This window comes from Gadus chalcogrammus, chromosome 17 (genome assembly GCF_026213295.1).
Source record: "Gadus chalcogrammus isolate NIFS_2021 chromosome 17, NIFS_Gcha_1.0, whole genome shotgun sequence".
In the NCBI taxonomy this organism is placed as follows: domain Eukaryota; kingdom Metazoa; phylum Chordata; class Actinopteri; order Gadiformes; family Gadidae; genus Gadus; species Gadus chalcogrammus.
The window spans coordinates 5,323,005-5,338,004 of NC_079428.1; the positions used below are offsets into that span (position 1 = coordinate 5,323,005).

The window sequence follows — 15,000 nt, forward strand, 5'->3', positions numbered from 1 at the left end:
CGCCGCCAACGCCGCCGCCGCCCAGAGAAGGGAAGATGGTCCCCATTCCTCCCCTACTGGACTCCAGAAGGGCCCTGCACTCCGGTCCGCCTTCGATGACCTCCTCCATGGTCTGCTTTGGCCCTGTGGGCGTGTGCGTCACCACCATGCGGATGCTCCTGGTGCAGGAGCTGGTGGAGGTGGAGTACGCGCCCGTCCCTCCGCTTATATCAGTGATGCCCTTACTGCCTGTGCCTGAGGAGGAGGAGGAGGAGGTGGAGGAGGAGGAGGTGGAGGAGGAGGAGGAGCCGGAGGAGGAGGAGGATGTACCTGGGACCTTCGATACCGTTGCTGGGGAAGTTAAGGACCCCTCCGTCTCCAGGGTCAGCTGCATGGCTTGGACCTGAAGAACAACATATTACCATTACAACTAGCAGTACTACTGCTACTAGTCACCTTCTACTACTAATACTATGTGCTTTATGGTTTGGACCTGAATGTACTCTACTACTCCTACTTCTACTTCTACTATTTTACTACCGACACTATTTCTAATACTATTACCCATACTACTACAACTATTACTACTGCTACTACTGTTACTACTACTACTACTACTACTACTACTACTACTACTACTGCTAATACTAATACTGCCACCACTTCTATATACTACTTCTATATTATGACCTCTGTGGATATTTCATTCTGTATCATTCTACATTATTATTAGCATGTCAGAAGCAGGAGTTGAGGGTGCTGACCTCCGAGAACAAGGTCCTGGTCTGCTCGCCGCCGGCCGGGTTGGACTTGTACTTCTCGTCCACCGGCGTCAGTTCCTTCAGCGCCCGGCTCTTCATGACGGACAGCGGCCGGGACGGACCCCTGCTCTCGGAGGCATCCGTGTCCATCTGGTCCATCTGCGGAGCACACACACACACACACACATACACACGCCGGTGAACGGAGAGAGACGGGTCGGACAGACCGACAGGCGGGAACAGGTGGACAGACCGACAAACAGGCAGCTAGCTTGGTGGTTGGTGGGTGAGTCGGGCCGGTCCGTCGGTTAGCTAACTCGTAAGTTACTTCACTTGGCGGTGAGTGAGTGAGATAGCTGGTTGAGTGAGGTCTCACCTGTTTGTCCAGCGTCACGTAGCTCGCCCGATCCACCGAGAACTCTGTGTAGGTCTTACAAGAACCTTTGCATGCACGCAGCTTCATGTCTATATCCACCTGGAGAGAGAGAGAGAGAGAGAGAGAGAGAGAGAGAGAGAGAGAGAGAGAGAGTATTTTGACGAGCTTGTATGCCTGTGGCTCTCAACAGCTTGACTCTCAAAGGGCTTCACAGGCCACATGATAAGACCACGCCCGTCTCTAACCGAACCCAGAGGGAAGAAGCCTAGGGAAGGAAAATCCTCCTCCAGGGCCGGCTAGGAGGGAAGTAGGCCTGCCAGCAGATGGCGCTCACCTCCATCCTCTGGATGTCAGTGACCTGGGCCCTGATCTGGTTCTTCATGGTGGACATTCGTATCAGCTGCCGGTCGATCTTGACCTTCATGTCCACGATGCGCCGCCTCAGCGTCTGGGACAAATCGAAGTAGCTGCTGTCACCTCCTGGTGTGGGAGGGAGAAGACAGAAAGCATGAGGGAGGGAGAGGGGGGAGAAGGCGAGGGAGGAAGGAGTGTGAGCAGCTGCTGACCAGAGGTGGAGGTCAGTCCTTCCTTGATGTAGTCGTAGGTCTGCTTGGTGATGCGGTCGGTGGAGCTGGACTGCGCCTGGTGCTTCTCCAGCAGCGTGCGGATGCGGTCGATCTTCTTCATCATGTCGTGGTCGTGTTTGTCCATCAGACCCAGGATTTTGCAGCCAGACGGACACTTGACGCCCTGGGGAGAGAGGAGAGAGGTTGGGAGACGAGGAGAAAAGAGAGTAGGAGAGGAGAAGAAAGTGGAGGAGATGATGAGAGAAGGGGGGAGAACAAAAAGAGGAGCGAAGAGACAAGAGGTGAGAGGAGAAAGGAGAAAAGAGGACAGGAAAATGTAAGTTTGAGCAAGTGGCTGGGGGGTGTGTGTGTGTGTGTGTGTGTGTGTGTGTGTGTGTGTGTGTGTGTGTGTGTGTGTGTGTGTGTGTGTGTGTGTGTGTGTGTGTGTGTGTGTGTGTGTGTGTGTGTGTGTGTGTGTGTGTGTGTCTGGGTGTGTGTGTGTGTGTGTGTGTGTGTGTGTGTGTGTGTGTGTGTGTGTGTGTGTGTGTGTGTGTGTGTGTGTGTGTGTGTGTGTGTGTGTGTGTGTGTGTGTGTGTTTGGGTGTGTATGTACCCAGTCTTCATCAGAGCAGAAGCCCCACTCCTTCTGAGAAGCACATTTATCAGCCGAATAGCCAGCCTCCACAGGTCTTGGGCCTCTGGGGTCTATATCCTGGGGGGGGGGCGAGATGTCAGAAAGCAAAGAGATCACTTCAACAACATTAATTTGTCACATTCAGCTAGTAAGATAACATTGTCTGCTGAGAGGTGGATTTTAAGAGTTCGGCGAGCCACTATCAAAACCAAACTCTATTGAAGCTTTAGCCATCCTACAAGTTGAATGCAAATACAATTCAACTTTACTTTGAGTTATTTGTTGAGCTATTTTTCAATAGAGTAATTATTTTTGTGCGTTTCTGGATATTAAAGATTCAAGTAATTAAAGATTCAAATAATCATTTATTAGGTTTGATTATTTTGTAGTTGATATCATGTTGTACCCCTGGATGTATTCTGTAGTATTATAATGTTACGGAGTATATCAGTGTTAAGAGGGGCTTTTACTCACCTGGGCTGAACGGCACACCAGGCCTGTGAGCAGTAAAATAACAATCTGTAGCCTCATTCTCTTGTCTTGTTTCCCTCCTCAGTGGAATTGGTGAGTGCGCTCTCGGCTCCGTTCAGCTCCTTTAACCTCTGAATTCTGACTCACCGCAAACACTGACTCAGAGTTTGGTTAACCATCTCTCTCTCTCGCTCTATTGATCGAGCTGTTCCTATTGATCGGTTTGCTCACAGGCCGAACTTCATCCCTCTGAACAGGCGGCCCTGACGGGAAATCAGACACTGACAACACAAGATGAGTCAGCACCACAAGCACAACAATAACACGTTCTACTGGTTATACTGGGAGCTGACAAGAACCATTACAATCTTCTACTGGTTAGACATGGGGCCGTCCATTACAACCAGTCTTCTACTGATTATAGTGGGAGCTGCCCATTACAACCAGTCTTCTACTGATTATAGTGGGAGCTGCCCAGTCTTCTACTGGTTATAATAGGAGCTGTCCGGTACAACCACAGTCTTCTACTGGTTATACTGGGAACTGCTTAGTACAAAAACAGTTCTCTTCTGGTAAGGACCCTGCAGTACTGATTTTGCAGGGGTCCCGGCAGCGGGTCGGTCAGTGTTATGATGATGTCACTAAGTTTAAGTTTAAGTTTCAATTTTCAACTGCTATTTTCCGAACTGGAAACAGGAAGCGTGTGTTATACAGATAGTCTTCATGGTGGCCTGTTACCAAGGGGGTACGTGGTTAAAAGGTAAGTAGAGCAGGCAGGGAAGTGAGATTCTGTGGTTAGCACCATCACATTCATCTCTTGAACCATGTACAATCCGTCAAACACAGGATGTCTGCTCTTCACGGTGAGTCCAGCTCGAAGTCTGTCCTATACGGTCCCTCTGAAACACTTAAACAATGTGTTAGGGTTAAAGGAGATTAAGAGGGTTAGGTCTAGCGTTAAGGTTATAGGTTTAAAGGGAAAGAACCTTTAATGTTAAAAGGGTTAGAGGTTTGAGACTTAAAGGTTTGAGAGTTAAAGGTTTGAGAATCAAGGGGTATAGAGTTAAAGGAAAGAGAGGTAAAGGACAGAGGGGACAAGTTTGAGATTTAAAAGGTTATAGAGTTTAGGAAATAAAGAGTTAAAGGGTTAGAGAGTTACTGGTTAGAGGGATAAAGGTAAGAGTTTAGAAATTAAATATCTTAAGGGTTAGAGAGTTAAATGTTATTAAGTTAAACGTTACAGAGTTAAAGGATGAGGGTTATATAACACCACTATCTCTTGGTTTTGCTGCTGTAGTTTCAGTTCTGCTGTTGGTTCTTCTGCTCGCCTCACAAAAGACTTACGGTAAATACCTATCAACACAAGTTATGACTGTTTCTAAAACCAGGATGTGCTCTGACTGCTTCTATAGCAGGGTTGTGCCCTGGCTGTTTGTATAGCCAGGTTCTGCCCTGGCTGTTTCTATAGTCAGGATGTTTTCTGTTGTTACAGCAATGCTGTGCTCTGACTGTTAGGCTGGGTTCTGTTTCTATAACCAGAGATGTTCACACTGTTTCTATAAACAGGTTCTGATTGTTTCTCATGTCCTGTCTGGCCTGTCTCTCTCTCTCTCTCTCTCTCTCTCTGTCCCAGTCTGTGTCTCTCGCCGGGTCTCCCTGACTGTCTCTCTCTCTCCTTTGTCTCTCGCCGGGTCTCCCTGACTGTCTCTCTCTCCTTTGTCTCTCGACTGGTCCCCCTGACGGTCTCTCTCTCTCTGTCCCAGTCTTTGTCTCTCGCCAGGTCTCCATGACTGTCTCTCTCTCTCCCTCTGTCCCAGTCTATGTCTCTCGCCCGGTCTCTCTGACTGTCTCCCTCTCTCTCTCTCTCTGTCTGTCCAAGGCTATGTCTCTGGCCCGGTCTCTCTGACTGTCTCCCTCTCTCTCTCTCTCTGTCTGTCCCAGTCTATGTCTCTCGCCCGGTCTCTCTGACTGTCTCCCTCTCTCTCTCTCTGTCTGTCCAAGGCTATGTCTCTGGCCCGGTCTCTCTGACTGTCTCTCCCAGTGGAGGGCAGGTGTTCGAGTATGAATCTTTGTCTCTGGGATGCGATCCAGCAGACAGTCCCGAAGGATCTTCCACGTGGATCGTCTGGAGATTTACTCACGAAAGGTTGTGTTCATGGCAATGACGATAATGGATCATGTATTTACGATCACTTGATCATGATGTTGATGCTGTTTTGGGTCTGCAGCCCTTTGCTAAGCGGAGGTTTGTCTCGGTGTGGGAGTCCCTGGGGGGAATCATCTTCCACCAACTGCCTCATAGCCACGAGCAAGCAGTCTGACAGTGGCCTGTACTGGTGTCAGTCCTCCCAGGGAGAAAGCAGTTCCGCCCTTCACATCAATGTCACAGGTCACACCATCATCACCACTGTTCCCATCACTGCACTCATCAGCGCCTCAGTGTTTCCATGCAACAACCTGTGTTAATCAGTTTCCATGAAAGTACCATCATCACTACACAGGCCATACTTTTTATCTAATGGTTTAGATGCTATAAGTTGTACTATTAGTGTGCTGTGTGTTCCAGGTGGTCATGTGATCCTTGAGAGTCCAGTCCTTCCCGTGATGGAGGGACATAATGTGACTGTGAGCTGCCGGACAAGAACTCTATCCCCACGTTTCTCCGCTGATTTCTATAAAGACGGGTTACTCGTCATGACTGCGCCGACAGCACGGATGACCATCTACAACGTGTCCAAGTCTGATGAAGGCCTGTACAAGTGTAGTGTGTCTGGCCTGGGACACTCCCCTGAGAGCTGGCTGAACACACAAGGTAGTCAAAGAACATGTTCCTGTATCAATCATCCAACCTACCCGTCCATATATCCGTTTACCATCCATCCATTCCACTATCCATCTCTCTCTCTCTCTCTCTCTCTCTCTCTCTCTCTCTCTCTCTCTCTCTCTCTCTCTCTCTCTCTCTCTCTCTCTCTCTCTCTCTCTCTCTCTCTCTCTCTCTCTCTCTCTCTCTCCTCTCTCTCTCTCTCTCTCTCTCTCTCTCTCTCTCTCTCTCTCTCTCTCTCTCTCTCTCAGGGGCCTATGTCCCTGCCACCCTTTGGGTGTCCAACGGGAGCCAGCAGGTCTTTGAGTACCAGCAGGTGACGGTTTTCTGCGGGGGGTCGGGTGGGGGATGGAGGGTGTGGAGGGTGGCGCTGCCCGCTGCCTCCAGCCTGTCGGCATGCGGAGACAACTGGGGCAGCCCCAGCCCGGGGCTCTGCCATCTCAACTTCACCAAGAAGTACGACACCGCCACCTACTGGTGCCGGTCTGCTACTGGCCAACACAGCAACATGGTCAATATAACAGTCCACGGTACGATAACCTTTTGCTCCACTCTGACCCTCACCTAACTGACCTCATCTTAACCTAACCCTAAACCTCTTTTATCTTAACCCTAACCTAACCCTAACCCTCCCATATCTTTTCCAAACCCTCACCCTAACCCTAAGCATAATCCACCCTTATCTTAACCCTAACCTACCCCTTCTTTATCTTAACACTAACACTAACCTTACCCCAACTATTTTATCTTAACCCTTACCTAACCCTAACACAACCTTAACCCTAATACCTCTTTATCACAAACCTAACCCTCACTTATGTTAACAAAACCCTCAGCCTCCCCTAAGTTATCCCTAACCTAACCCTCTATTATCTTAACCGTAACCTTATCCTACTCTATCTTAACCCTAACCAAACATTCAATTGTCTTAAGGAAACTCTCAACCTAATCATAACCCTCCCTTATCTTAACCATAACCTAAGTCTCCTTTATGTTTAACATCACCTTACCATCCATTATCTTAAAGGAGAAATCCGGTGTACACCATTTTACACCGGATTTCTCCTTTAACCCTTCCATAACCTTAACACCCCTTTATCTTAACCCTAACCTATTCCTAACCATCCCCAATCTTAACAACACTTTATCTATAACTTTTACCTTAACCAAACCCTTGACTTAACCTTGTGCAATGTAGGAAAGGATCTGTTATGTGTTTCAGATGGTCCTGTTATCCTGGAGAGTCCAGTCCTTTCTGTGATGGACGGACAGAATGTGACTCTGAGCTGTAGAACCAAGACCCCTTCCTCAAGTTTCTCAACTTTCTATAAAGACGGCTCCATCATCAAGACTCCGCCTACAGCAAGGATGACCATATATAATGTCTCCAAGTCCGATGAAGGCCTGTACAAGTGTAGCATGTCTGGCCTTGGAGAGTCCCCTGAGAGCTGGCTGGCTGTCAGAGGTGAGAACTCAGGAGGACCTTTGAAATTAAATGCTAACGCTTATCGTATCTTGCTCATCAACACCTCAACCCTTGGCTAGAAGAAGTATATCGGTCTAGTAGCTGTATAGCCGTATGCTCCCTGGGTAGCTGTATAGCAATATGCTATCTGTATAGCAGTATGCTAGCTCTGTAGCTGTGTAGCGGAATGTTAGCTCTGATGCGGTACGATAGCTGTGTAGCTGGGTAACAGTATGCTATCTGTGTAGCACTATGCGGGGTCATCCCTATGTTCCCCGGGTGCTAAGGGTTAGGGTCAGGTTTAGGGTCAGGGTTAGGGTTAGGGTTAGGGTTAGGGTTAGGTTTAGGGTGAGGGTTAACCCTAAACCTAACCCTAACCATAACCAATCGGAGGAGAGCCATTCTAACCAATCACAGGCGAATCAGTGGCGAAAAAGGCGGAACTTGCCCCTACCATCCTACGAAAAAAAGATTTGCTCACAGGGTGTTCCCCAGTCACATACAAAGCGGGGACCCGGGGAACATAGGTACGCTCCCCACTATGCTAGCTGTGCTAACATGTGGTAATTTCTACAGGGGGACTCCAGGCTTCTCCGTCTGAGCCTGAGGAGAAAGGTGAGATGTAGACAGGAAAGCAGTCCCTATGACATCACTTCCTCAAACCCAAACAATTCAATTATATCACTCCAATGATCTCCCTAAATTGGATGATAAAGAGAGAAAGATGACACAATATCGTTGGGTTATATCTTGATTAACTATATAGATGTGAGTCAAAATGAGAGATGAAAAATAGATCAATATTAAATATTAAATACACATAGTAATTAAATATTAAATAAAGACAATGCAATATGAAATATGCACAGACAGTAAATATGAGACACAAGGTATAGATAGAAAGTAATTTTTTTGTGCTCTAGCTGAAGCAGCTTGGCTCCGCACCCTGATTTGGAGAGCAGCCTTCTACCTGGTGGTGATGATCCTGCACGCCATCTCTACTATGCTGCTGATGTAAGTAGACTGCTCCCCTGCTGGTACACGCACTTACTAAAAAATACACACACACACACACACACACACACACACACACACACACACACACACACACACACACATACACACACACACACACACACACACACACACACACACACACACACACACACACACACACACACACACACACACACACTACTGCAACCAGTCTTCACAGATACACATACACTACTATACCACCACCCTGCAGGTACACACACACATACTCACACCAACACACACACGCACAAACACACACTACTATACACCCACACACTCTAATGTGTTGACTTCTAATATAACAGCAGTCTCAGTTGACCGAGTCAATGCGGCTGACCAGGGATTGGATGAAGAATATGATGATGTCACACAGGATGTCACCACCCAGCATCTGAAATAATTGCTATCTATGCTTTCTAAACGTTGTATTTATGAATAAGGCTTTTCTTTAAGGACCTCGTTAAACACAAGCCCACCCACATGCATGCTCTCACACACACACACACACACACACACACACACACACACACACACACACACACACACACACACACACACACACACACACACACACACACACACACACACACACACACACACACACAGCAGGACTCTTGGCACTAAAGGCAGTAAATGGTAATCCTGTTAAACCAACATGAGTATAATCCTCGCACACAACGTCTAACTGATCACTGTTTTGATTGTTTTTTTGTTTTGTTTTGACTTGTTTTTGTTTTATTTATTTATTATTGCTTATGTTTATTTATTTTTACACAATGTCTTGTTTTTTAAAAAATGTATGATGACTATATGCTCTGTAAGGTGACCTTGGGTGTCTTGAAAGGCGCCTCTAAATTAAATGTATTATTATTATTATTATTATAATAACCTTGTAATAAAGACAATATAGCCTACTATGTCTATAAATCTCCCTATTCTCGTATTTACCATCAATGAAGCCTACAAGCTCAAATATTCACTGCGTTACTTATTATTATTAACTAAGTTGGGATTAATATTAGTTATTGTTAGATTCGTAATATTTAAATTATAAGTAGCCTACTAAATTATATTATTACTAGTGTGTGTGTGCGTGTGTGTGCGTGTGTATGTATGTATGCATGTATGTATGCATGCGTGTGTGTGTGTGTGTGTGTGTGTGTGTGTGTGTGTGTGTGTGTGTGTGTGTGTGTGTGTGTGTGTGTGTGTGTGTGTGTGTGTGTGTGTGTGTGTGTGTGTGTGTGTGTGTGTGTGTGTGTGTGTGTGTGTGTGTGCGCTTGTGCCTGCGCGTGTGTATGTATGTATGTATGTATGTATGTATGTATGTATGTATGTATGCATGCATGCGTGTGTGTGTGTGTGTGTGTGTGTGTGTGTGTGTGTGTGTGTGTGTGTGTGTGTGTGTGTGTGTGTGTGTGTGTGTGTGTGTGCGCTTGTGCCTGTGCGTGCGTGTGTGTAGTGGGTATGTGTGTGTGTGTGTGTGTGTGTGTGTGTGTGTGTGTGTGTGTGTGTGTGTGTGTGTGTGTGTGTGTGTGTGTGTGTGTGTGTGTGTGCGTGTGTGTGTGTGTGTGTGTGTGTGTGTGTGTGTGTGTGTGTGTGTGTGTGTGTGTGTGTGTGTGTGTGTGTGTGTGTGTGTGTGTGTGTGTGTGTTTGTCTCCACGGGCTAAGGAATTTAAAGGACGTGGCATAGGATTCACTTTCACGCATTCGCGAACTTTCTGCAGCCCACGGGCAAAGAAAAACTCCTGTGATTCCTCGTTTCCATTTGTCCACAGCTGATTGGTCCGCTGTCTGCCTCTGTCACGTCCCATTGGTCCTTCTCTGCGTCACTCTGGCATTGCTTGGGTTTGATTGGTCAAAATGCTGAAAGGGGCGGGACTAATATTTGTTATGACAATTTTTGTGAAGAACGGTCTGAGATTCCTGGAGAATTTGGGACGTGGGGAGAGGGGCTGGCGGAGTGCAGATTTACAAGCGGACAGAGAGAATAACATCCAAGCTGTTCTACACCAACATGGCGTCTTGTGGTCCTTTTCTCCTCCTGGCTCTCCTCATGGGTCTCCTCCTCGTCCTCCAGAGCTCCGCAGCGGAGCCGAGCGCCTACCCAGGTGAGCCCGGCCACAGCGACCCCTCGCCGGCTTCGTGGAGCCACCCAGTCCCAAGCGAGGACCACCACGACCTCTTAGTTGCAGTTCCATGGAATACCTTATTCATGAGATATAAGTGTTATATATCATTATTCACGAGATATATAAGTGTTATCTCAATGTATTTAATGGTACATAGATATGAGCAACTTTCTGACAATAATTCTGTGACGCGTATATTTTTCCATTGAACGCGTCAAAGACTTCACAGAAAGTTCCTCATTCATGATAAACGTTGATTTGTGTGAAACCAAATGCATGCCGATACAAAGAGAATGACCCAAGCTGTCCTTAGATAGGCAATATTAGTGAGTGATCACCATTATTAATAAATCAGATAAGACTTATAATTTTAGGAGTTGGACTCTCCATTTGGGAACTGCGACTGAGGGGTCGAAATGTCCCCTTCTTCGCTTGGGACTAGGCCACCCCTGCAGCTGCTTCTCCTTATTCTACCCCTTACTTGCTCACTCCATTAACTCTGGGTTTCTATTCTGACCTCAGATAAATATAACTCATAGTAATACCACAAGTGTTACCATCAGTGGATCTGAAGCTTTCTGAGAGCTAGCAGGGAGCTAACGTGCTAACGGAGAATAAGAGGACAGCTTTACTAACGCAACACAATCTTTTTCTGGGAATGACATGGCAGCGTTGCTACAACGTCTATCTAGACATGTCGTGGGAGCGTTACTAACACTAAACATCCTTTATCTAGACATGTCGTGGCAGCGTTACTAACACAACACATCCTTTATCCAGACATGTCCTTGGACTGTTAGTGTTACTAACACAACACATCCTTTATCTAGACATATCGTGGGAGCGTTACTAACACAACTACAAACTTTGTCAGGACATGTCGTGGGAGCGTTACTTAATACTTACACACACACAACTTCAATATTTATAGACATGTCCTGAGAGCGTTACTGACCATACACAACGTTTATTTAGACATTTCATGGCAGAAGTATTATATATCTACATACTTAACCGCATAACCTTTTTTTTCATTGTCTACATATTTGTACGTTGGTCTTTAATATTATCACTATTCTGTGAGTATTAACATGTTTAACTAACTTTACCTTGAATATTCTGCCTGTTAAAAAATGTTATATAGGTCGTTCAACAAACCTACAAAAAGATAGCTATCTAGAATAAATTATATAAAGATAAAACTACCAACAAGTTATACCTATACTTTTCTGTCTAGAACTAAAATTTAGAAAACTATTTTTAAATTTTTCTAAAACTCATCCCTGCAACTATCTAGACAGAACAATCATCACTACAACATATCACTTGCACTATCACTCAATAGAACAATCTAGAACCTATCATCAGGCTAAACCTATCCGGAAAACATCATAACTGAATCTATCTAGAACATAGCATCAGTATAACTACCACATATCTTATGTGGAACATAGCAATAGAACTATCTGTCTATGTGGCTAACCATCTCTAAAAGCAAAGCGGCCCGGGAATCAATATGACACAAGGCAGTATCACTCAAAGAGATTCAAAGTTTATTCAGATGTTTAAAGCATTTATACAGTGGAAATGAGATAATCAAGCCCTGTATGTTAAAAAAAAAGTAGTTACACAAACTGTCCAGGACCAGATATATGCAACCAACATAGGTTGGGATTACCAGTCTTCGAAAAGCAGTCGATATGTTGGCTGCATCCTAGGAGCAGGGAAGGCGATTAGAATACCTGAGAGTAATCTGTTGAACACAGATAGTAAGTTTTGAGTGATCAGGGATACAAAGTATTATGTAAGGACAAACTTACATCTCTCCTCCCTTCTTTCCTCTCCCCTCCTCTCTGCTCTCTCTTCCTGCTCACCTCTCTCCTCTCCTCTCCTCTCCTCTCCTCTCCTCTCCTCACCCCTCTCCTCTCCCCTCATCACTCCTCTCCTCAACTCAGCTCACCTCTCTCCTTACTCCTCTTCTCCCCTCTCTCCTTCTCTCCTCCTCACTCCTCTCCTCTCTCCTCTTCAACCTCCTCCTTTTTCTCTTTCATCTCCTCTCCCCTCTCCTCTGAGGCACAATGGGAGGCTCACTGAAAATGTTTGTCCCAGTTTCATGCGGAACAAGAGCAATTCATTGAGTGTGTGTGTGTGTGTGTGTGTGTGTGTGTGTGTGTGTGTGTGTGTGTGTGTGTGTGTGTGTGTGTGTGTGTGTGTGTGTGTGTGTGTGTGTGTGTGTGTGTAGAGAGCTTGCTAGTTATCACAGCAGCTACAGAGGAGACCGATGGCTACAAACGGTTTATGAGGACCGCCAAAGAGTTCAACTACACTGTCAAGGTAACACACACACACACACACACACACACACACACACACACACACACACACACACACACACACACACACACACACACACACACACACACACACACACACACACACAAACTGTGAATTGAAACTGTGATCGCTGAACATTTGTGTGTTTATTTCTTATTGTGTGTGTGTGTGTGTAGGTGCTGGGTCTGGGGGAGGAGTGGAAGGGGGGGGACGTGGCCAATACGGTTGGGGGGGGGCAGAAGGTTCGCTGGCTGAAGAAAGAGCTTCTGAAACACGGTGACCAGCGGCACTTGGTCATCCTCTTCGTAGACAGGTAACGCTGTGTGGGTGTGTATGAGTGTGTGCGTCTGGGCATGTGTGTTTGTGTGTGTGTGTGTGGGTGGGTGTGGGTGTGGGTGGGTGTGTCTGGGCGTGGTTGAACAGCTCTGTGGATATTAAAGCAGAACGAAACACATGATATGGGAGCCTAGATATCCATGTATCTCTGACCTGCTACCTGATAGCCTGCCCTGTGTCTCTCTCTGTGAAGAGAACCCAACGTTTACAAAGTCACGTATTGTCACAACAATAATGATGACAATGTCGGCCTGTCCTGTTTCCCTTTGGTCACCTGACCTCCTACAGGTTCACCAGAAGTCCAGGAAAACATGACACATCTCTGTTAAATTGTTACAGTGGCGTTCTTCTTTTACTAAGCCACTGTTTGGGCGGGGTTGCGTTTAAATACCAATTAATCATGCTGTGTCTATCACCTCTCTCGCTCATTATGCTCTCTCTCTCTCTCTCTCTCTCTCTCTCTCTCTCTCTCTCTCTCTCTCTCTCTCTCTCTCTCTCTCTCTCTCTCTCTCTCTCTCTAGTTATGATGTCATCTTTGCGTCGGGACCCGAGGAGCTCCTCCGCAGGTTCCGGAGGTACGGTCACCGAGTCATCTTCTCGGCGGAGGGCTTCTGCTGGCCGGACCAGAGGCTGGCCTCCAAGTACCCCCCTGTCCACGTAGGGAAGAGGTACCTCAACTCTGGAGGTACTAGTACTGCATATACTACTATCTATACTATATACACCCATTTTTCCACATGGGGAAGAGCTACCTCAACTCTGGATCTACTAGTTCTAGGAATACTACTATGTATACTATATGTAACCCCTGTCCACATAGGCAAGAGCTACCATGGAGGTACTAGTACTACATATATACAGCTGTGTGTTCTCTTGGTATACAGGCTTCATGGGCTATGCCCCAGACATCAGCTCCATCGTCCAGCAGTGGAGAAACAAAGACAGCGACGATGACCAGCTGTTCTACACCAAGATATACCTGGACCAAACCCTACGAGTTAGTACGACTACTAATACTACTAGAATACTTATATTCTACACCAAGAAATATACTGGACCAAACCCTACGAGTTAGTACGACTACTAATACTACTAGAATACTTATATTCTACACCAAGAAATATACTGGACCAAACCCTACGAGTTAGTACGACTACTAATACTACTAGAATACTTATATTCTACACCAAGTTATACCTGGACCAAACCCTACGAGTTAGTACGACTACTAATACTACTAGAATACTTATATCCTCCACCAAGATATACCTGGATATCAACCTACGAGTTACTACTACTACTAATACTACTAATATTACTATAATACTTCTATTCTACACCAAGATATACCTGGATCAAACCCTACGAGTTATTGATGCTACTAATAATGCTATAATACTACTAATACCACATTCCTATACCAAGATACTAACCAATAACCGCAACCTGCTAAACTACTTAATCTGCGACCCCAATTCTACGACTGAACAAAACTAGAGGAGGTAGAGCTAATGGTCGACAGGAAGTAGCACTTATGCTCTACAGAAGGTAGTTATTTTACTTTACAGGAAGTAGAACTTAAACTTTACAGGAAGTAGTTCTAATACTGTACAAGAAGTGGTGCTAATACTGTACAGCAAGTAAAGATACTACTCTAGAGGAAGAAGCACTTTGCTTACTTTACAGTGAAAATAATCTGTTTCTATCTCCAGAGCAAGTACAACATGACGCTGGACCACCGATCCAGAATATTCCAGAACCTCAACGGAGCCATTGGTGAGACAGAGACACACACATATCATCACACTCACACGTTGACACCCACATTCCATTTCACAGGCACGCACACACACACACCCACGCGCACACACACACACACAAACACACACAATCTGTGTTCATGAAGGTCCCATTGTGTTTCAGATGAGGTGGTGTTGAAGTTTGAGAAGGCCCGGGTGAGGGTCCGGAATGTTGCTTACGATACACTTCCTGTTGTCATCCATGGCAACGGACCCACCAAGGTAACCATGGTGATCACTGACATCCTGTCATGTCGATACGGTCCATCTAGAACTGGTCTCTACATGTCTG

General features: G+C 46.0%; 3 protein-coding genes across 4 annotated transcripts in view; 2 read left to right on the plus strand and 1 right to left on the minus strand.

Moving 5' to 3' along the window:
- Window positions 1-2,952, minus strand: part of LOC130370079 (fibrinogen alpha chain-like) — a 4,940-nt gene extending 1,988 nt beyond the window's left edge. Inside the window, exons 1-7 of the mRNA XM_056575747.1 lie at window positions 2,790-2,952; window positions 2,295-2,393; window positions 1,683-1,866; window positions 1,451-1,596; window positions 1,117-1,215; window positions 744-899; window positions 1-382 (exon numbers count right to left, since the gene is read on the minus strand). The exon at window positions 1-382 is cut by the window's left edge and continues 291 nt beyond it. Of these exons, the coding sequence (XP_056431722.1) occupies window positions 1-382; window positions 744-899; window positions 1,117-1,215; window positions 1,451-1,596; window positions 1,683-1,866; window positions 2,295-2,393; window positions 2,790-2,846 (1,123 nt within the window). The 5' untranslated portion in view covers window positions 2,847-2,952. The remainder of the gene's footprint in view (window positions 383-743; window positions 900-1,116; window positions 1,216-1,450; window positions 1,597-1,682; window positions 1,867-2,294; window positions 2,394-2,789) is intronic.
- On the plus strand, window positions 2,300-9,016 carry LOC130370113 (hemicentin-1-like). 2 transcript variants are annotated; one of them, XM_056575793.1, is made up of 11 exons: window positions 2,300-3,546; window positions 3,633-3,649; window positions 4,084-4,131; window positions 4,788-4,932; window positions 5,015-5,175; window positions 5,353-5,598; window positions 5,859-6,137; window positions 6,830-7,072; window positions 7,649-7,687; window positions 7,996-8,086; window positions 8,416-9,016. In XM_056575793.1, the coding sequence occupies exons 1-11, from the start codon at window positions 3,416-3,418 to the stop codon at window positions 8,426-8,428; spliced, it is 1,413 nt and encodes a 470-aa protein (XP_056431768.1). In that variant the 5' UTR covers window positions 2,300-3,415; the 3' UTR covers window positions 8,429-9,016. The 2 variants fall into 2 exon arrangements, with proteins under 2 accessions (XP_056431768.1, XP_056431769.1); XM_056575794.1 differs by having other exon boundaries at window positions 2,300-3,649.
- Window positions 9,017-10,007: 991 nt separating this feature from the next.
- plod3 (procollagen-lysine, 2-oxoglutarate 5-dioxygenase 3) overlaps window positions 10,008-15,000 on the plus strand; it is an 11,613-nt gene continuing 6,620 nt past the window's right edge. Inside the window, exons 1-7 of the mRNA XM_056575732.1 lie at window positions 10,008-10,218; window positions 12,482-12,573; window positions 12,750-12,886; window positions 13,431-13,594; window positions 13,794-13,906; window positions 14,622-14,685; window positions 14,833-14,930. Of these exons, the coding sequence (XP_056431707.1) occupies window positions 10,125-10,218; window positions 12,482-12,573; window positions 12,750-12,886; window positions 13,431-13,594; window positions 13,794-13,906; window positions 14,622-14,685; window positions 14,833-14,930 (762 nt within the window). The 5' untranslated portion in view covers window positions 10,008-10,124. The remainder of the gene's footprint in view (window positions 10,219-12,481; window positions 12,574-12,749; window positions 12,887-13,430; window positions 13,595-13,793; window positions 13,907-14,621; window positions 14,686-14,832; window positions 14,931-15,000) is intronic.

Coding starts and splice junctions, on each gene's coding strand:
- LOC130370113 (XM_056575793.1), top strand. CDS start 3,416: ATGATGATGTCACTAAGTTTAAGTTTAAGTTTCAATTTTCAACTGCTA. Junction 5,599..5,858: donor GAGCTGGCTGAACACACAAG/GTAGTCAAAGAA, acceptor TCTCTCTCTCAG/GGGCCTATGTCCCTGCCACC. Junction 7,688..7,995: donor GTCTGAGCCTGAGGAGAAAG/GTGAGATGTAGA, acceptor TTTGTGCTCTAG/CTGAAGCAGCTTGGCTCCGC.